Source organism: Lutra lutra, chromosome 7 (assembly GCF_902655055.1).
Source record: "Lutra lutra chromosome 7, mLutLut1.2, whole genome shotgun sequence".
NCBI classification, from domain to species: Eukaryota; Metazoa; Chordata; class Mammalia; order Carnivora; family Mustelidae; genus Lutra; species Lutra lutra.
Genome location: NC_062284.1, coordinates 64,678,081 through 64,699,882, shown reverse-complemented (window position 1 = coordinate 64,699,882; position 21,802 = coordinate 64,678,081). Strand labels below are relative to the sequence as shown.

General features: G+C 42.5%; 1 protein-coding gene and 1 long non-coding RNA gene across 2 annotated transcripts in view; one reads left to right on the top strand and one right to left on the bottom strand.

Moving 5' to 3' along the window:
- Window positions 1–7,721, bottom strand: part of LOC125105395 (uncharacterized) — a 159,424-nt gene extending 151,703 nt beyond the window's left edge. Inside the window, exon 1 of the long non-coding RNA XR_007128886.1 lies at window positions 7,638–7,721. This is a non-coding gene — a long non-coding RNA (uncharacterized LOC125105395). The remainder of the gene's footprint in view (window positions 1–7,637) is intronic.
- A 12,286-nt stretch (window positions 7,722–20,007) lies between these two features.
- Window positions 20,008–21,473, top strand: LOC125105393 (mRNA export factor-like). The gene has a single exon (XM_047738858.1). It carries the CDS (start codon window positions 20,165–20,167, stop codon window positions 21,272–21,274), a length of 1,110 nt encoding a protein of 369 aa, XP_047594814.1. The 5' UTR covers window positions 20,008–20,164; the 3' UTR covers window positions 21,275–21,473.
- Window positions 21,474–21,802: the final 329 nt, after the last annotated feature.

Here is a 21,802-nt window from a genome sequence, read left to right as displayed (position 1 = left end):
GAGGACATGAACAGACATTTCTGCAAAGGAGACATCCAGATGGCCAACAGACACATGAAAAAGTGCTCCACATCACTCGGCATCAGGGAAATACAAATCAAAACCACCATGAGATATCACCTCACACCAGTCAGAATGGCTAAAATTAACAAGTCAGGAAATGACAGATGCTGGCGAGGACGCGGAGAAAGGGGAACCCTCCTACACTGTTGGTGGGAATGCAAGCTGGTGCAACCACTCTGGAAAACAGCATGGAGGTTCTTCAAAATGTTGAAAATAGAACTACCCTATGACCCTGCAATTGCACTGCAGGGTATTTACCCTAAAGATACAAACGTAGTGATCCGAAGGGGCACGTGCACCCGAATGTTTATAGCAGCAATGTCTACAATAGCCAAACTATGGAAAGAACCTAGATGTCCATCAACAGACGAATGGATAAAGAAGATGTGGTATATATACACAATGGAATACTATGCAGCCATCAAAAGAAATGAAATCTTGCCATTTGCGATGACGTGGATGGAACTAGAGGGTATCATGCTTAGCGAAATAAGTCAATCGGAGAAAGACAACTATCATATGATCTCCCTGATATGAGGGAGAGGAGATGCAACACGGGGGGTTAAGGGGGTAGGAGAAGAGTAAATGAAACAAGATGGGCTTGGGAGGGAGACAAACCATAAGTGACTCTTAATCTCACAAAACAAACTGAGGGTTAATGGGGGGAGGGGGGTTGGGGGGGTGGGATTATGGACATTGGGGAGGGTATGTCCTATGGTGAGTGCTGTGAAGTGTGTAAACCTGGCGATTCACAGACCTGTACCCCTGGGAATAAAAATATATTATATGTTTATAAAAAATAAAATTTAAAAAAAAAATGAACACAGTACATAGTAGCTAGTAGCCGTGGAGGGAAGGATGGAGAAGGGAGGCAGAGAGGATTAAATTTATGTGCCTCTCACATAATAGGTGTTCATTTTATTTGATACTGATTTGAAAAGCAAATAAACTAAACCTATGATACCTTATTTAAAAAAAAAAAAAGGATAGTAAGTACAAGCGTTACCCTAGGACTGATGTCCCACAAATGTGATTAGTTACCTGAAACCTTTTTTTAACACCATGAATTAGATCTATTCTTTACAAAAATTATAGGCTACAGAGCCTTTATGGCAAAAGCATCAGGAAGAAATTAAGCAATGAGTCACAGCACCATGTAAAGACAATCAACCAGAACCAATTTTCAAGCTTCTGTCAGGGTGGTATTTATGGCATGTGATAGCTGGGTCAGTCCTCTTGGAATAAGAGCCATGCACTGTGTCCTAATCACCATTCCCAGAGGCCTGTTAGCAGGCCCCAGATCAGCTGGGCATCAAGTGATATTGTGATTATGTTAAAGAGCTGGTGCAGAGAAGGCCTGAGGTAATGAGGGCAGGTTTGGGCTTTAATGAAAGGAAGGGGATGTGGGTGTCATCCCTCTTGGGTGCTGCACATCATATTCTGTCTCTAACTCAAGTTACCAATGACACTAGAGATGTGCTTCCGACCACAAAGATGCTTAAATAGAACTGTAACTACATGGAGCACAAAACTTCACAGGTATCTTTTCTCTGTTGTGTGAGGTCTGTTTTCAATCCGGCTTTATACTGCTGACCAAAAAATTCCACAAACAAGATAGACTTTTGAAAACAATGTCAGGTGAAAATAGTCTCAGTTGCCTCTATATTTTTTAAAGAAGACATATTTTTTAAATCTTTAGAGATTTATTCAAAATACAGCATAGACATATTATAGCTCTGGAGCCAAGCCAACAGAGTTTAAAATCCAATTAAAAGTAGGTACAACCCTGGGGAAATGCTGACCACTCTGTGACTCAGATTCCTCAATTAAAAAATATAAGAAGAGTAACAGTAACCTCCTCATGGGGCTGTAATGAGGACTAAATGAGTGAATACCCTTCAAGTTCCTGGCACATAGTAGGTCCTTTCTTAGTATCAACAAGAATTCTCAGGATTTGTGTGTTATAGGATTTTTAAATAAATTAAACTACTTCCATTCATAAAAACCCACTGCCCTCAAAATATACATTTATTCAAAAACATTTATATAAAACTGCATATGATATGGTCCCTGAGAAACCAATCCACAAAATTAACTATAATATTAATAGGATATGTTCATTAACAAAAAGAAAGAAAATATACAAATTGTCTCTTATCATCCATTGTTGCAGTATATCAGGCATTTGAAACTTAGGGAAGACAAGCAAAACTACAAGGACAATGAGATTATGTAGTTATTGTCAAGGTGCATTGATGTTCCTCAGAAATAAACTAGATGCTAAGGGAAATTAACAAGCAATGGGAAATCAAGTGTGAAAGCCAGAGGACCAGTTGGTGGCACAAAGAAGTCCTCATCTCCTGCAGAGTAATGAAAGAGAAAACAAATGCTCAAGGCCAGGACTTAATGGTCCAAGTACCTGACCTTCAAAAAAGGTCAAATGCCCAACTATGGTAGGTTTATTATACCGAGGTCAGGGCAAGGTCTCCCTGTTTGTGAAACCTAGTAACTGTCATGCAATGAAGACATCTAGAAGGATGCCCCTGAAGATGTTGACTCCCTAGACCCCTCTGACTTTTCTGAGCCCACAGAAGTGGTCCACCCTATTAAGAGCTAATATGACCCCTTCCACCTCATCCTGGAAGATAATGCAAAGATGTCTTCCCAAGAAGGCAGTAAGAAGTGCCTCACCCACCATTCTTGCCACTAGGCCTATAACAGGTTAAATCATAGCATAACCCAGCTGGGAATATACTGGGCCTTATAAGGAAAGAAAGGGATAATGTTTTCAGGAAAGCTGCAAACCCAGACCAAATATACTACTATGTGCTGGCATGTACATATGTGCATATGGGACTGGATTCTGAAGGTGTTTAATTAAGGTGACTAGAACACAAATTAAAATAAGAAAGTGCTAAAAAAAAAAAAACTCAAAATGTATGAAAGACCTAAATGTGAGAAAGGAATCCATCAAAATCCTAGAGGAGAACACAGGCAGCAACCTCTTCAACCTCGGCCACAGGAACTTCTTGCTAGACATGTTTTCAAAGGCAAGGGAAACAAAAGCAAAAATGAACTATTGGGACTTCATCAGGATAAAAAGCTTCTGCACAGCAAAGGAAACAATCAACAAAACTAAAAGGCAACCTACAGAATGGAAGAAGATATTTGCAAATGACAGATAAAGGGCTAGTACCAAAATCTGTAAAGAACTTATCAATCTCAATATAATCAAGAAATGGGCAAAAGACATGAACAGACATTTCTCCAAAGATACACAAATGGCCAACAGACACAAGAAAAAATGTTCCACATCACTTGGCATCAGGGAAATAGAAATCAAAACTACAATGAGATGCTACTTCACACCAGTCAGAATGGCTAAAATTAAAATTTTAATTAAAATTAACTAAATTTAATTAAAATTAGAATTTTAATTAAAATTAACAAAACAGGAAACAACAAATGTTGGCGAGGATGTGGAAGGGGAACTCTCTTACAGTGTTGGTGGGAATGCAAGCTGGTATAGCCACTCTGGAAAACAGTAAGGAGGTACATCAAGAAGTTAAAAACAGAGCTACCCTGTGACCCAGCAATTGTACTACTGGATATTTACCCAAAGATACAAATGTAGTGATCCGAAGGGGCACTTGCACCCCAGTGTTCACAGCAGCAATGTCCACAATAGCCAAACTATGGAAAGAGCCCAGGTATCCATTGACAGGTGAATGGATAAAGAAATGTGAGATAGATAGATAGATAGATAGATAGATAGATATAGATATACACACACACATACATACACAATGGGATATTACTCTGCCATCAGAAAGGATGAATATTTACCATTTAAATTGATGTGGATGGAACTCAAGGGTATTATGCTGAATGAAGTAAGTCAATCAGAGAAAGACAACTATCATATGGTTTCACTCATATGTGGAATATAAGAAATAGCACAGAGGATCACAGGGTAAGGGAGGGAAAATGAAGGGGAAGTCATCAGAGAGGGAGAAAAACCAAGACAGACTCTTAACTACAGGAAATAAACAGGGTTGCCGGAGGGGAGGCAGATGTGGGATGGGGTACTGGGTGATGGGCATTAAGTAGGGCACGTGATGTGATGAGCACTGAGTGTTATCTGCAACTGATAAATTATTGAACACTACATCTGAAACTAATGATGTACTACAAGTTGGCTAATCAAATTTAAATAAAAATTTTTTTAAAAATAAATTTAAAAAATAGAAAGTGTTCAGAACTTGGAAGTGGTCTCCAAATATACAGAATTTAACACTTGACAAGGACCCCAAAAGACAATGTGAGCTTGCTATGAAAGTGGCTCCTTTTAAAAAAAATGGTGGTGATCCCTGAACAAAGATGCAATGCCAAGATTATCAAGGCAAATGGTGCAGGAAGGGATTTAAAGACTCTAAAGAAGTGGCCAAGCTGAAATGGAGATACTATGTAGGGCCAGAAGACCTACTCAATGACTGTGTTCCATAGAAAGGCCGAGAGGACCTACCATTTACCAAAACTGTAAGGAATGTGGTAGAGAGAGGGGCACCAGCATTAAAATGATCAGTTATGTTGCTCTTGCATAGGCCAGAAGTAATGGTAGGCAAGCCTGTTATGGGACTTCACTCCTTAATAGCAATGGGGATGATGGGCCCCCAAAACATAGAGAACAAATGGTAGATGTAAACAGCTCAAAGCCAGAGGACTGCAGTCATGGTAATGAATGGCAGGGCTGGAACAGCAGTCAAGAAACCTGAGCTGTAGAGAGTTATACAGATGATTAACAGAATACCAAATACCTAAAGGCAAAATAGATGGGTACTACTAAGTTCATATCAGCAGAATAAATCAACGATGAATGACTGGGATACTGAATAGTCTCCTCAACAAAAAGCATGATCCCTAATGGAGTTTCCAGATTTGAACCAATGTTCAGATCCAGAACCCACTGACTGAAGAGGTTGCTTCATACCCAGGAGGAAGGACTTGGTAATATCACAGCAGTAAACATTATATTGATTGCTCTGACTTTTCCCCTGAAAGGGACTGAGGTAAATGTACACTGGGAAAAGGGAAACAGCCAGCACTATTGAACATAGGGTTTGAGGACCTAAGCTGATACCTGAAAACCTGAGATATTATCATGGGCCCTTATTAGAGTAGGGATAAATGGGAAACAGGTAATAAATGGAGACATGGCCAGGATCTGGCTTATAGTAGGTTCACTGGACCCACAGATTAACCTGGTGGGGATCTCTCCAGTGCTAAATTTATAGTTAGCAATTGACATCACCCAATACAGAGGGGGAGTTTGGGCAGGGAATGTGGAAATTAGTGCTCTCCCAAAGATCTAAAGGATCAAGTGTTAGCTGCCCCCTTAATATCTCCATTCAGTTCACCACTCCGGCTCCTACAGAAACTAGATAGATCCTAGATTAATGTAAACCAGTGATCAGCAAACATGTTCTACAAAGGGCCAGATACTAAACATTTTAGGCTTTGTGAGCCATACAATTTGCCACAACAGTTCAACGCTCCCATTATGATGTGAAAGTAGTTACAGACAACATGTGAGTAGGGGTGGCTGTGTGTTCCAATAAAACTTTATTTATAAAACAGGCAGCAGGTCACATTTGGTCCACAGACTATAGTTTGCTAAATTCCTGATGTAGACTACCACAAGCTCTACCAAACAGTAGCCCAGCTGGAACCATATAGCAGATGTGATATCTGCTAGAACAAATTAGCATGGCATCAGGTACATCGTATATGGCTATTGATTTGATTTGATAAATGGATCAGAAAAGAGAATCGGAAACACTCCACATTTGTGTGAGAGAGCTGTTATTTATTTATAGTTTTCCCTGAGGACTATGTTAACTCTCTGTACTTTGTCATACTACAATCCAAAAAGATCTGAATCATCTGAACATCCAATACAATACTGATCCATCACATTGATAATATCATGGTGATTGTACTAGATACACAAGCAGTAGCTATCACTTAGACTTCATAAGACATACACACTTCAGAGGGTGGGAGATTAACCCTATGAAAATTCATAAAGTGATTCATAAAGTAGAGCCACCACTTTGGTAAAAATTTTAGGCTCTAGGGACCAGGACCATACTGGACATCCTGTCTAATAATTGATTTTAAGAAAAGTATTGCCTCTTGTACTTCATACCACAAAAAAAGGGGCGGCAGAGGCGGAGGAGGAGGGGGGAGGAGAGGGAAGAGGGGAAGGAGAGGGAAGAGAGGGAGGAGGGGAAGGAGGGGGAGGAGAGGGAGGAGGGGAAGGGGAGAGAGAGAAGGGGAAGGGGAGGACTACTGCTCTGATCTGTACACCTAGTGACCAAGGAGCAGCCAGCTTTCCATAAAGCCTGGAGCCGGAAAGAGTTCAGCAGGTTTAAGCTGCAGTGAAACAGCCCTGCCACTTAGGCAATATGATCCTGGAGACCCTTTGATAACACAGGTAGCAGTAGTAGGTGAAAAAAAAATCCTTGTTGGAGTTTGTGGCAAGCTCCAGTTAGAGAATCACAGTGTGGGGCCCTTGGATTCTAAAGCAAGGTTATATCATTTGAACTAGAGGTTACTGGTGAGATTAGACTTGGGATATGAATTGGGAAGGGAGTGCTGTTAAAACAGTGGTGGATGCCATGGTCTGGGATTCTAGAGCAAGGCCATGCTGTCTGCACCAGAGAATTAGATGCTATTAGGAAAACAACTCCTGGCATGCTACAGGCCCTGGAAGAAATGGAAAACCTCTTGATGCTCATTCCCAGATGAACCACTTTCATAATACAATAGATAGCTAGGCCTACCTGGTCATATGTGTTGGTAGATCTGATGGAACCTAACTCATGATTGGCAAATCTGAACACATAGTCACTTGGTATTTCACGGTGAGATACTTCTTCTGTGCCAGGACTAGGAGTAGGTCCATGATCACAAAATCCATTGATCATATCCTATTCCACAATACCCAGAGCTGCAGTCCTGATAGAGTGTTGGATAAGCCCATAAAAGTCACAGAGAAAGTATCATCTCAGAAGCAATACTCTGACAGAATGAGATGCCATCCTCTAGGACACAGTATAGACATTAAATGAAATATCATGACACCACACTGTTCACTGTAGAAAGAATACATAGGTCTGGGAACCAAAAGATTGAAGTAAAAATAACTCCACTTACCATTTCTCTCAATGACTGAATTAAAAAATTTGTGTTTCCTATCCCCACAACTTTGTGCCCCACAAGGATTAAGATCTGGGCCCCAGAGAAGAAATGTCTACCAGAGAACTAGCAAAATCCGCACTGAACTATAAGCTGCTGCCTTTGGGTACAGGCAGAAAGAGGAGTCTCCATCTTAACCAAGTAATTATCCCCAATCATGAGAATAAGGTAGGACTATTGTTACAAAACAGGGGCAAGGAGGAATATGGGCGGCATTCAGGTAATTCATTTGGACACCTCTTGGTCCTCCCTTCCCCAATTATGACCATAAATGAACAGGTACAACAACCCCTGCCTGAGGAAGCTGTACTTACCTAGGTCTCAGACCCCTGAGAGTCAGCTTCAAGCCACTGCTCAAGCCGCTGAGGCTAGCAGATCTGGTCAACGAAGGTGAGAGAAATCTGCAATGGACAGTAGAAGAGAAACTAAAATCAACTGCAGCCCCAAGACCAACTGCAGCAGCAAAAGCTACAGCTCATCCTACTAATCTCCCTCTTCTAAGTTTTGTATCATAAGTCCCACTGGTATCCTGGGAGAGCTGTTTCCACAAAATATATGAAGAAGTGGAGCCACAGAGACCATGGGATGTGGCAGATCAGAGATGCACCATGCAGATCCCTCTTCAGGGAAGGACTTGCTGCCCAACTTCAGGGACAGCAGGGATCTTTCTGGTGTGCCTCAGCTACAGAGAGAACTGGCCTGACCTGGCCAAGGTCATGTCCTCCTCCAGTGACGAGTGAGACAGAGGTACAAAGGCACAGCCATTTCAGCCCAACACAGAACAACCATGATAGGCAGTACTCATTCCAGAGCTCCCCAGGGGAAGAGCTGAGGCTTTGTCAGACCTGCACCATAGTTCAGTTTCTCCCTCTGCCCAATCCTGCTTCTTCCCCTTTCCTTTCTCAGGTGCTGATCCCCAACAGACATCTTACATCCCAAATTTCTAAAGAACCCAACCTGCAACTGGGTGACTATGCATTTGTAGGAGCCCAAGCAGGTAGTAGAACCCAGCTGAGTGTATTAGGTAATAATGGAGAAAAGATAACTTCTCTTCCCCCTTCAAGAGTATGCTGAAAAGCTGTTCCTGAGCTAACATGTACATCATTCCAAAAATCCCTTTCTAAAGTGGTCAGTCACTATCCCAGGCTGTTGGACCACAGTGACAATGGCAACAGACCTTTCGGTAGTGGTCAGGTCCAACACTGAAGCACTATCATGTGGCATCAAGAACAGCAACAGCCAATAAGTCAGTCAGAGAAAGAAAAATACCGTATGCCTTCACTCATATGTAGAATTTAAGAAACAAAACAGATGAACAAAAGAAAAAAGACACAAAAAATCAGACTCTTAACTATACAGAACAAACCGATGGCAACCGGAGAGGAGGTGGGTTAGGGAATGGGTGAGATAGGAGAAGGAGATTAAGAGTACACTTATCCTGATGAGCACTGAGTAATATACAGAATTGCTGAATCACTATATTGTATACCTGAAATTAATACTGTAAGTTAACTCTACTGGAATTAAAAATAAAAGAACAGCCACAGTCAAGAGAATGGAACTTGAATACACAGATTTTCCAGTCTTTTTCCAAGGCAAGACAGTGACCAAGACTGAGTCCGAGAGTTAAGCAAATACCCTTGGGTTTTTTAACTTCATGTGTGAGCTCAAACTCTGAGATGAGAAAGAAAGAGAAATGAAAGAAAGATATTCTGTATGTTGGAGCCACAGGTTAATTTAACTAGAATCTTAGAAGTAATATGAACTCATTTTATACCTCTAAACTGATAAAACATACTGAGTACAACTATTAAGTGAAAAAAGCAGATTATATAATAGTATACACTACACAGTATGAACCCACTATTTATGGAATATATATCAATATGTTCATTTAAAAAAAAAAGATCAGAAGGCAAAAATGTTGTTAGCAGTGGTTATGTCAGGATGGAGGATTTTTACTGCATTATTTCCCTTATCTGTATTGTCTGAACTCTCTGTGATGAGTTTGTATTTTGGTAACAAGGAAAAAAGTTATTATTTCAAATTTACTGATAGGGTGAACCTGTTTTCCCCCAATAGCTTTAATTAAAAAAAAAAAGAGAGAGAGAGCAGTACATGTTCATTTCCTAAGAAATACAAACATTCCCCTTTCTTTCCATTAGGACCAGGGCTTCCAGGTTGAAGGCCATTCCAGATGTGCTTCTATAAAGCAGTCTCGAAAGGCAGGAAATAAGCCATAGAACATTTTAATTGCTTTCACAACCTTGATTACAGAAAGGAGACATCTCCTTTGTGATTTCTGCTTCTGAGAGGAAGGTGGTATGGCCAAGGGTTGAGAAGCTCACAGAATCCCTCACCCCCTTCCATGAGTACTATTAAAGAGAAGGCATCACACTGAGCAATTGTGAGCATCAATATGGTAGCCTTCATCCACTCTGTGAGCTCATCTAGTCCAAAGAGCCACCCCTTCTGCAACATCACTAATGGCTACTCATGCAATGCCAGCTTCAACATCTCCAGAGTGGAGAAATCAACCCCTATTGGCAGTCCCAGTTAGGTATACTATAGGTACTTTGAATCCCAAACTAAATTTACCACCTTTTCTCCCCCAGAAAAGTACATTTTTTATGTGTTCTACTGTTGCCACTGCCCTGACTCCCAGCTGGCTAGTCTGTAAGCAGGTCATTCACCCTGTCTCATTTCTCTATTAATACCAGTCTCTAGAACAATGTAGATAATATAGTAGTTGCTCAATACATGCTGCACAATTACTGTTGAATGAATAACAGGCGCTCCAAAGATTTTCTTTAAAAATCCAAGTCCCTTGGTAAGCTTTTGTTTTTGATTGGCTTGTCTGTTCAATTTCTGCTGCCCTTCCTTTGATTGTGACCCTGTGCTATCTTGGAAGCAGTTGGTTTCTGTCAATTTTCTTTTGCTAATTATCTCAGTGCCCAAAACCAAGGTCATCTATTTCAAGGAGCCTGTGGGATGTCAACACTCTACATACAGTCATACTCCTCGGTTAACCCTCCTAAATAAGATTTGACAGAAAAAGGCATTTTTGAAATTTAAGGGTGAAAGAGTAGCTCAATACAATAAAAGCTCAGTAATTTGAACTAAGTGCAGAGAAGGTCAGTCTGACAGGGAAAAGTACAAATTATAAAAGCTTTTTTTTTTTTTTTTTTTTAAATAGAGAGGGACTATTCTCATGTATAGGAGGCTTACAGACCAAATTCAAAATGGACCTTTAAAAAGAATTCATGGTATGTTATGGTTGGAAAGAGAGAGGAAAAGGCAAAAGCAACCTGAGGCAGAAAGAAGAAACAAGGTGGGCTAGGACACAGGCCACCAGGAAAAAGCCAACCATTAAGAATGCAACCTCTCTGTAGATGCTGCTGAACTGTCTAGAAAGATGAGAGGAAGGTAAGGAAATCTGAGGGAGGGAATGTCAGCCATGTTTTGACCTGCCCTAAAGTGATGACCAAGAATGCCAGAGAGGTAGCACTCCAAGTGAGGCTGGTGTCACACACGGCGGAGGTGAGGAAAGAGGACTGACAGTGAACAGTGAGCATTGACTGGACATCTAATCTAGGCCTCTGAGCTGTGCCCCGTGTTTGAAGGACACTTGCCATACAAGTTTCAGGAACAGGACATACACTGCTCACCTATGCCTAAATCCATGAGGACAAGTTCCATCTCTTATGAAACCCTGAAAGAACTAAACCAGACCCTATGGCAGTACATGATGTGACAGCACATGATGGCAAGATACAGTCAGACTATGGAAACCAGGACTTTGTGGACCAGTGGAAACCATCTGGTAGGATTTGGTTGAAAGAGAAAAGGAGGGAAGCAGGTTCAGTGGGGAGGACAGTGTGAACACAACCCAGAAGTGAGGAGGGGTATGGACAATGTGGGGGATGACAGTTGAGGGGATGGTGTAGGCTTGGTGCAGGGAACTGGAGGGTCAGAGAACCGAGCTGCTGAGGTGGGAGGGGATTGGGCTGTATGTAGTCCCTGGGTACCTGGCACTGCTTTCTCCCAGCACCAGGCAGACAGCAGGGAGTGAGGCAAACAAGGAACTCAGGCACCACACGGCCACCGCTGACTAGAAACAGACATCATATTGAAAAACTGGTAGCGAGATGAGAAGCACACGTAATAAAAGATGAGATCCAAAGAAATCCACCTCACCTCCAAAAACCCACAAGTTTTGTCCAGCCAATACTGGCCAGAGGGAGGGAAGTGATTACATAAACTAGTGGAAACAACCAACTCTGCATTTCTTTCCAATTCTGAGTAACGTGGCAAGATAGGTGAATCCCAGCTAAAGAAAAAAGGAGGTGAAGGTGGAAAAGGGCCTCTGAAATAATTACGTCACTTTCAAGAGACCACCAAATCAGAATAAATATACTACTGATTCTTGAGAAGTGCTGACTCATGCCTTAAATTATATCTCTATTTACTTATAAAATAATTAATGGGTCAAACATTGGCAAATCAACCTAGTTTCTAGGGGGAAAATTTCAAATTGAATGTTTTCTCATTTGCATGGAAAAGCTCTTCACAGGACAAACTAAGTCAAGAATAATCAGAGGTCTTTAAACACTCTTCTTCCTATCTATTCCTTCTCTTTTTCCCCAAATTAAGAAGGGTTCATCTTAATTTTCGCTGCAAATATTATTTTAGAGAGCTGCCACCAAGTGTAAACATCTTCATTCACTTTCCTTGAAACTGCACTATTTTATTCAATAAATTATTCGGTGTCAGGGACCTAGACAAGGGACCACATTACTCTGAAAAGAAGTTGAAATATGGTGTCAGAGACTGGCAAGCTGTCATGGCAAATTGGGCATGACCCACCACCTACTCCCAACCTAGCCCCTACCATGCTCCTTCAGCTCCTGGGACTGAAGCAGAAGTCTGGAAAACTCAATTTGGTAAGTGTGGGAAGACAGATCTTAATTGAAAAGTTCATTTCTAATAAAATGCAAGGTGGTAAAAGGTTGGGCTGGCAGGGTAGATCATTTGAGTCTTTATTAATAACATCAATTCATTTTAATTCAGTGAAGCACTTAATTGGCATCAAGCTTTTCAAGTTCACCACACATTCCTGTGCCTGGAATCCTTAATATTTAAAAAAAAACAAACAAAAAAAAACTTTTCTTATTTGGTAATAGATGTTCTAATAATTTGCATTTTAACAAGAGGTTACTTGTAGCTGGCTTATACTAATTATAACTATGTTGAGTTTTACTAAGCCAGTGGTACCCACCGGCCAGTGACAAATCTTTATAAGTCTTAACTGGAATTCCCTGTAATTATTCTGCAGTCAGCTAAGACTCCAGCAAAGAGATGAATGAGGCCCCTTGAGATTGCACCTTGAATAATCATGGGCGGTTGGCAGGGTCAATTACTGTTTCAGTTTGTTCGGTAGCCGAGGCATGCAAATCCGTTTACTAGGAGCTTAGAGAAAGCCTTGATAGCATTTGTTTCATTGCCTTTATCTCCGCAACTGCAGTCGTTTCGCAAGGCAGGACCCCAAGGGCTCAAAGGACCGTCTCCATTGGAAGTGTGGGTGTTTGCAGAAGGGCTGTGTTTTTGAGAAGGAAACAAAAGAAAACTTTCTCTTATTCACAGGATGGAAGAGAGGCAGAATTGTTGGCTTAGTGAAAAGGACTTCAGACTGAGAGTCCAGACACAGAGTTTTCTAATCCTCCTTGGCTGCCATAACCAACCAGCCAATCACACCAAGAAGAGCTTCTTCGGGTGCCTGGTACTGTCTGTCCTAATTCTCCACAACAGGAAATAGGACGCGGAGTAGCAGAGGGAAAAAGGCAAGAGGCAAAAGCAAGAGAAGGGAGAAGAAGCCCTATCGAAAGAATAAAAACTGGGAATAAGTAAGCCAGGAAGCTCCTGTCAGTGTAAAACAACACACCGTCGCCTTCGTATAAACTGAATGAATGTGCACGATGTTTCTGGTTTAATTTAATGATAACTTATTAATACCTACTGGATGTTACTGAAGTTACAAAGATAACTAAGAATAGCCGCTGCCCTCAATCATACAAGCTCAAAGACAAAAAAGACATACTAAAGAACAATAGTAGCGAACAAACGATGTGGTTAATTATCACTCATTCAAATAAGGTTCAGTAATTTTGCGAGATTCAGGAAGCCAACTTTAGAACTCTTGAGGCGTCCAAGCCTGGCTGTGCTTTAGAATTAGAGCACAAACCTTTCTTTAAAATACCCATACCTTGGGGCGCCTGGGTGACTCGGTGAAGCGACTGCCTTCCGCTCAGCGGGGAGTCTGTTTCTCCCTCTGACCCTCTCGTGCTCTCTCTCTCTTTCTCTCTTGCACTCTCATTCTCTCTCAAATAAATAAATAAATAAATAAATAAATAAATAAATAAATAAATAAATAAATAAAATCATTTTTAAAATACCCATGCCTGGATTCCAGTCCAAACCTCAGAAGCTATATATATTTGGGGGCATTTTATTTATTTATTGAGAGATAGTGCACGTGCACAGAGGTGGGGAGAGGCAGAGGAAGAGAGAGGAAGAGAGAGAATCTCAAGCAGTCTCCCTGATGAGCACAGAGCCCGTCTCAGGAGCTAAAATCAAGGGTCCAAAAAAAAAAAAAAAAAAAAGTCAGAGGTTCCACTGACTGAGACGCCCAGCCACTTCCAGAAGCTCTATTTTTAACCAGCCTCCTAGGTCATTTTTATTCAGTCACCCTGACACCAGAAGAGGTTCAAATTTTGAAATCCATGCATCGATTATCCAAATTTTCCCAGTCCTAAAGAAAGAAAGAATCACCTTCATTAATCCTCCAGGCAGAGAAATGGAAAAAGTTCCTTAGTTAAATGCAGAACGCAGAGGAGTTTCACCCCAGCTCACTTCATCCCAGCCCTCTGTCCTGTACGGTCTATTTGGCGTTCTGACCGAGTCAGGGGCAGGAAGAAAGGAGAGGAAGCGGGGAATTCTCCAGTTACCCGGATATTTGTGTGCGCCCCGAGGAGAGCGGCGCAGGCTCACGGCGGAAGTGCGTTTAGACTGCATCTAAGGACAGGTGGGAACGTTTGGGAAGTAAAAGCGGCTAGTGGGGCCTTTAAAGCCTGCCCAAATGATTTTATAACAATGAGAAGACAAATAAAGAGCTCACCTTCACGACCACCCCTCTACGTGGTGATAATGATGGGACTAGAACCCTAATCGAGGAACTCCGCTTAAGCTCTTTCTGGGAAGCCGTCCCCATCCCCCCGCCTGGCCGCCAGCTGTTAGTAATGGAAGTCAGGCACGCACGGTCTCGTTCTCCAGCCAGGACACGTATTTATATAAGAAATGGATGTCATGCAAATAGTGCATTCGCTTACTCATTCAGCAACCAGAAAGCTAAAAGTTCACATTCACAGGTTCCATTTCCCCCTAAAAATGTGTTCGTGGCTAAGGAAGACACACTGAAAATGGTGAGTTACTATCTCTAGCTTCTTGAACTTGGGAGAGACCAGCCCGGGTCTGGGCTGCTGGTGGCCACTGGGCAGAATTGTTCAGCACCCCACAGTGTATCAATATGGAAGGTGTAATGTCCACTCAGGGAAAACAGCTGAGGGCAGACAAGGATATATCCCAGGCCTGTGTAGTCAAGGGGGTTATAGTCAAGATGGGGAGGAGCCTCAGTGTGACTGGGCAGGGTAGAGGCAAGGGCATCAAATGGCTTTGCTTTTATTTCCATGTGCTTTTATTTTCATGGAAGGTGTGTCTCTGGGTCCCCATGTCACCTCCCCAGATTCAGTGTCCCAACAGAGGAATTGGCTAAACCTGTGTAGAGTGCCTACACCTAGGTACTTGAAACTAATAAAAGGCCTGGCCCCTTCAAGCCTCCTCTTCTCTTTGGAAGATAGGAACCATAAACCCCACACAGTGGACACAGGAAAATCCAAACACACAAATGAGAACTGCCTGCTATAGATACCGTCTTTCTCCTGGGTACCAAAGTTCAAAATCTTAGAATCATCTCTGATAATGAGAACGAAGGGTCATTCTATAGTTCAATTCTGTACCTCTATGTTCCCAATGTTCCTCCCCTGAGACCCTTCAGATACAGACAGGCTGGGTCCAAGGACCCAGAGGGGATCCCACAGGACTTGCGAAGAGGGTCCTTGGCTTCATGCAGGATGGAAATCAAACGTGAACCAGCAGGAAGTGAAAGCAGTTATTGAAGATAGAGAGAAAAAGAGAGATGGATAGAGCATCCGGGAGACTCTGAAAGGAAAAAGAACATGAGTCTCATCTTTGCTTGGGGCCTGGGGTTTTTATTGGCAACTGTGGTCTACTGACATCTTAGGCATCCAGGAAATGGTCAAAACAAGGACAGGGCCCAGGTCCTTCAAAAGTCACTTATTTTCTGAAGCCAGGGGTCTTGGCATCAAGATGTTTGGAGTCAGTGGTCTCGGAGAACCCTTATGACAGCCCTGCCTGGCCAGCTATTATGCTGGAAGACACCAAAGTTATCATTACCTTTTCATCCCTTACATGGAGAACATATTCTATTTGCATTACAAGGCTTGTGTAGAGTGGGTTGAGGGTGCAAGTCCTAACAAGAATAGAAGCTGGAAAAGGAGCAAAGGGGAAAAAAGGGAACAAAGAAAAAAAAAACTCATTTTTGATGAAGTCACTTCAGTTTCTCGGTCTCACTTCTAATATTTATAGGCTCTTGTGTAACACCTATTTCAATCACCTCCAAATGATTATCTCAACACCCTTGCTGCCACCCTTTCTGTCAACCCTCTGTCCCGCTGCCATGGCCAGAAAAATGTCTCAAAGGCACAGAGCTACAATAATGCACTTTCTCCCTCCATAACAATTGCCAATCAAATTAGATGCACACTCGTTTCCTCTTTTTCACATAGAGCCTTTCATATTGTGGTCTTCCCACCTATCTTTCCAGCCCCTTCTTTCCCACCATTCCCCTGTAGCTAGAGCCTCCTGCTTCTGCATCTTTTCTCATGCCTTGTCCTCCACCCAGAAGCCTCTCCCCATAATTTCTGGTTAAAACCCTGCCATCTGTGGCACTGTGATTTATAAGAAATCTAAATGACCAAAATTTATACTTCTGATGTGTACTTGATCTTCCTCCAGTTTCTGGCTCACAGTTCCCAAAACCCTTAGAATTTCCTGTGACAAGAGTGATAAAGATGTCTTTTGTTATGTTAATGAGATAGATTTTGGAAAGCCCTTAGATAATCTAAGAATGGGGGGCTGGTTGCCAGGAGAAATGACCAGGTTATTTGAGGGTTTGAAGTTTCAGTCCTACTTCCTACCTATGAAGAGAGAGGTTGGAGGTTGAATCACCCAATGCCCAGTGACTTAGTCCATCACGACTGTAGTGGAGCCTCCATCAAAACCCAAAAGGACTGGGTTCAGAGAGCTTCCAGGATGGTGAACACTTGAAGGTGTGGGGAGAACGGCGCCCCTGGAAGCTCCACTCCCTTTCCCTGCACCTGGCCCAATGTACCTCTTCATCTGGCTGTTGAATCATACCCCTTATTGTATCCTTCAATAAACTGGTAAATTTTAACTATTGCCCTGATTTCTATGAGATGCTCTAGCATATTTTTTTTAAAGATTTTATTTATTTATTTGACAGAGATCACAAGTAGGCAGAGAAGCAGGCAGAGAGAGATAGGAGGAAGCAGACTCTCTGCTGAGCAGAGAGCCCGATGCGGGGCTCGATCCCAGGACCCTGGGATCATGACCTGAGCCAAAGGCAGAGGCTTTAACCCACTGAGCCACCCAGGCGCCCCAAGAGATGCTCTAGCATATTAATCAAACCTAAGGAGGAGGGTCATTGGAATCTCCAATCTGTAATTGGTCAGAAGCCCAGGTAACAGCCTGGGGCTTGCAACTGGTGTCTGACGTAGAGGGTGGAAGGCAGTCTTGTATGACTGAGTCCTGAACCTGTGGAATCTGAAGCCATCTTGGGATAGATAGCGTCAGAATTGAGTTGAATGCTCAGAGACTCTACTGCCTTCTGAGGTCTTGTATTTGGTATTGTATGTGGGGGAGCTCCCGTGCCCCTCTCTTGCCCATGTTGGAATTGGGGCTGGGAACCTTAAAAGACCATCCCATTAAAAATCACCATAAATATCCCTTCCTTACTGAGCCTTTCACAATGCCACTCCCCACCACCCCCCCAAATTATATCTCCACCTGAGTTCAAAGTCATTTACTTGTCACACTTGCCTTTCTTAGGGTACATTTTACATTGTCTTTGTGCTTATATCCTATTACCCATACCCACCCCCAAATCCCAAGCCCTTTGAGAACAGGAATCACATTCTACTCATCTTTGGGCTCTGCTCCTCCTCTCCCCTAAGCCCTGTTTCCCTAGCATGCACCACCATGCCTCTTATCAATTAGCTGCCCAACAAATATTTGTTAAATGTAATTAACATTTAACATTGCGGGTTAGGCAGAGAAAAAGAGCCATGGTTGCCTGAATTTTAGGTAACTTGATCCAAAGTGAAGTCAGAAGCCTGAACTGACATTTGCTTTCTCTCCTGGATGTAGTGAGTATATGAGTAGTTTGGTGTCATCCAAAACTCCCCTCATGATTGCCATTACTTGTTTTATGTCCAGCCTTCTGCTAGAATATAAGCACCATGAGGGCAAGTACCCTGCTTTATCTGATTCACCTCTGTATTCTTACTGCATACCTCAGTGCTCAGCATACTATAGGTGCTCAGAAGAGAGAGAACTGAATCAAACTGAACTGAATCTTCTCCAGTCTGATCCAACCAAATGGAATCTAGAGGTAACGGGGTACAAGCCTTGCACTACATCTCAGTCAGCTGGCCCCTGTCAGGACGGGGCTCCAAAATAAAGAAAGGGGCACGGTCTTCCTAAGAAAGATTCCTTAATAGGAAATGACCCAAGCAGCTGAAGCATTGCCTTGGAGCCACAACTGGCAGGGGGAAGCCTGTAGGCTAACATTTCATTAAAGGAACCAGGTGAAGACAAGTAACATTTTGGGGAAGGAAGGTCCACCTTCAAGGCTTTCTGTATTTTCACTTTTGCTTAAAAGAGTTTTAAAGGAAGGACTGCAATTCCATAATAATTAATTAAATCATGCAATTCCATAACAATTAATTAAGAGAAGAGCTAATCTTTGCAGGAAGCTGAATAAATAATTACGCATTTGGTAAAATTTAAAGGTCACTAAGAAGCCTCCCCTCCCCACACAAAAAAAAAATTAGAAAGATATCACCTGATATTAATTATTCCTCTTTCCCACACATTAATTAGGTGACTTCTCTAGACTGCAGAATGAGATGTCACCAAGTCCTGCTTTGCCCTATTACAAATGAATACAGTAGCCCTCTGTGGTGACCTTAGAATGCCAACATCCTATCATGAAAGAACCATCCCTCTTGGTTTGGGAACCATCTTGTTCTAAGGAGACCATTTGAAAGTGCCAGTGGCCCTGGAAAGGGTTGTGTTATCAATGCTTTTGTTTGTCTCTGCAGTTTTCCAAATTCAGTTGAGAGGGAGGAGTGTAGAAACAGGAAAGACAGAAGGTAGATTCCCAGAAACAAGAGAGATGTTTGAGAGAACCAGGGGTGGACGAAGAGGAGCCGACAAAAAAGAGATCCTGAATTCTTAATGACTGCCTTTGTTTCTGCAATTTCTCCTATAGCTGGGACAACTAGGAATCTCAGAATCAGCCTGACTGTCTGTAGGAAAGTAACTTCAGGGAACTTATTACTTTTTTATAAAGGTAGCAAACAAATAACTTCCTTCAACTTAACGGCAAAAGCCTTTTCAAAAAATTAATATCCTCTAGAGATTAAGGTTTATAGATAAATAGCTTAGTGGGACAAACAGATACACACATATAAGAACACTGATTTAAAATAAAGGTGACACTGGGGCACCTGGCTGATTCAGTTGGTAGAACATGCAACTCTTGATCTCAGGGTAGTGAGTTCAAGGCCCATGGTTGGGTGTGGAGTTTACTTAAAATTAAAAAAAAAAAAAAAAAAAAAAAAACCTTTGGAAAAAAATAATAATAAAGGTAGCACTGCAGAGCAATGGAGAAAGGACAACACTGTCACCAAAGAATGACAATGGAAAGTTCATATGAAAACAACAAAATTCAACTCCTACCTCACTCTATGTAAAACTCAAATCTAGATAGATGGTAAACCTAAATGTGAAAAACAAAACAAACAGCAACAGAAAAACTTTTAAAATAGGGTTTGGGGGTTCTTCTTATCCAAGTCAGGAAAAGTTTTCTTAAAAACTTCACAAAAAACATAAATTACAAAAGGAGCAAAGATGGGCTTGATACAGTTGACTATCTTTGAATTCAGAACTTAGAGCCATGCAAGGACACTACACTAGAGTATAAAAACAAACCAAAGTGTGGGAAAGTATATTTGCAACACATTTCAACAAAGGGCCCTATCCAGAATGCAAAAGTAACTTCTACAAATCAGATTTTTTAAAGGCAGATAGCCAGAAGAAAAGCACGCAAGAGATTTGAACAAGCACATCTGAAGACAGAATATCCAGATGCCAGAATAAACACATAAAGAGGTATTCAGTGTCAACATCATTGTTATTGAAGAAATACAAAATAAAGCCATGATAAAATACCAATGCACCGGGGGAGTTTCCTCCACCGGCGTGAGGGTATTTCGGCCCTTGGGGTTTCGGTGCCCAGCACCTCGCCTTCTCCTCCTCCGTTCCCGAGCGGGTTCGCAGTCTCCCGAGTCCTCCGCGCTGCCGGCCACCGGCTCTCTGCCGCGGCGTGACTCTCAGGGCCAAAATGAGTCTATTTGGGACAACCTCGGGTTTTGGAACTAGTGGGACCAGCATGTTTGGCAGCACAAGCACAGATAACCACAACCCTATGAAGGATATTGAAGTAACATCCTCTCCTGATGACAGCATTGGTTGTCTGTCTTTTAGCCCACCAACCTTACCTGGGAACTTCCTTATCGCAGGATCATGGGCTAACGATGTTCGCTGCTGGGAAGTTCAAGATAGTGGACAGACTATTCCAAAAGCCCAGCAGATGCACACAGGGCCTGTCTTAGATGTCTGCTGGAGTGATGATGGGAGCAAAGTATTTACAGCATCATGTGATAAAACTGCCAAAATGTGGGACCTCAACAGCAATCAAGCAATACAGATTGCACAGCACGATGCCCCTGTGAAGACCGTACACTGGATCAAAGCGCCCAACTACAGCTGTGTGATGACCGGCAGTTGGGATAAGACTCTGAAGTTTTGGGATACACGATCATCAAATCCTATGATGGTTTTGCAGCTCTCTGAAAGATGTTACTGTGCCGATGTGATCTACCCTATGGTTGTGGTGGCCACTGCAGAGAGAGGACTGATTGTCTACCAGTTAGAGAACCAACCATCCGAGTTCAGGAGGATAGAGTCTCCACTGAAGCATCAGCATCGATGTGTGGCTATTTTTAAAGACAAACAGAACAAGCCGACTGGTTTCGCCCTGGGAAGCATCGAGGGGAGGGTTGCTATTCACTACATCAACCCCCCAAATCCCGCCAAAGATAACTTTACCTTCAAATGTCACCGCTCGAACGGAACCAATACCTCAGCTCCTCAGGACATCTATGCGGTAAATGGGATCGCGTTCCATCCTGTCCACGGCACGCTTGCCACGGTGAGGTCGGATGGCAGATTCAGCTTTTGGGACAAAGATGCCAGAACGAAACAACTAAAAACTTTCGAACAGCTCAACCAGCCGATAGCGGCTTGCTGCTTCAATCACAACGGGAACATATTCGCCTACGCCTCCAGCTACGACTGGTCAAAGGGACACGAATTTTATAATCCCCAAAAGAAAAATTACATTTTCCTGCGTAATGCAGCCGAAGAGCTAAAACCCAGGAATAAGAAGTAGCGGCCCGAGACTTCTGGGTTGTCCAGAGTTGTTTCCTCTCCACTCTGCCTCGTCTTTGTACGGATTCGGGTCCCGGTGTTTGGTCGGTTGTCAGCCCTGGATGTGGACTCACGCCCTGGAGAAAATGTCCTCGATCGCAGTCAGGAGCCCCGCCGGCCACGATGACTGTCCATTCCACTGCCTGTTACAGAGTTCTGTGACTCCACGGGGACTGAAATGATTCTAGAAGTTAGACTCCTGTGGCCAACTACCATGTATTTTGCCGTGCTTCATGCAGCCGCGTGTGTGTTCGAGAACATTGGGAAACATCCTGTGAGCGCTGTACTGTATTTTGTAATAAAATATTTTGAAGATTCAAAAAAAAAAAAATACCAATGCACCCACCAAGATAGACATTTTTTTAAATGCCAAGCATGAAAGAGAATGCGAAACAAAGAGAAACTCTTCTCTACTGCAGGTGGGAGTGTCCCCATTAGAATAACCATCTGTGAAGAGTTGGGCATCATGTAATAAAGACAGACATACACA

Excerpts from the sequence above, each read along its gene's own strand:
- LOC125105393 (XM_047738858.1), top strand. The coding sequence starts at position 20,165 with ATGAGTCTATTTGGGACAACCTCGGGTTTTGGAACTAGTGGGACCAGC.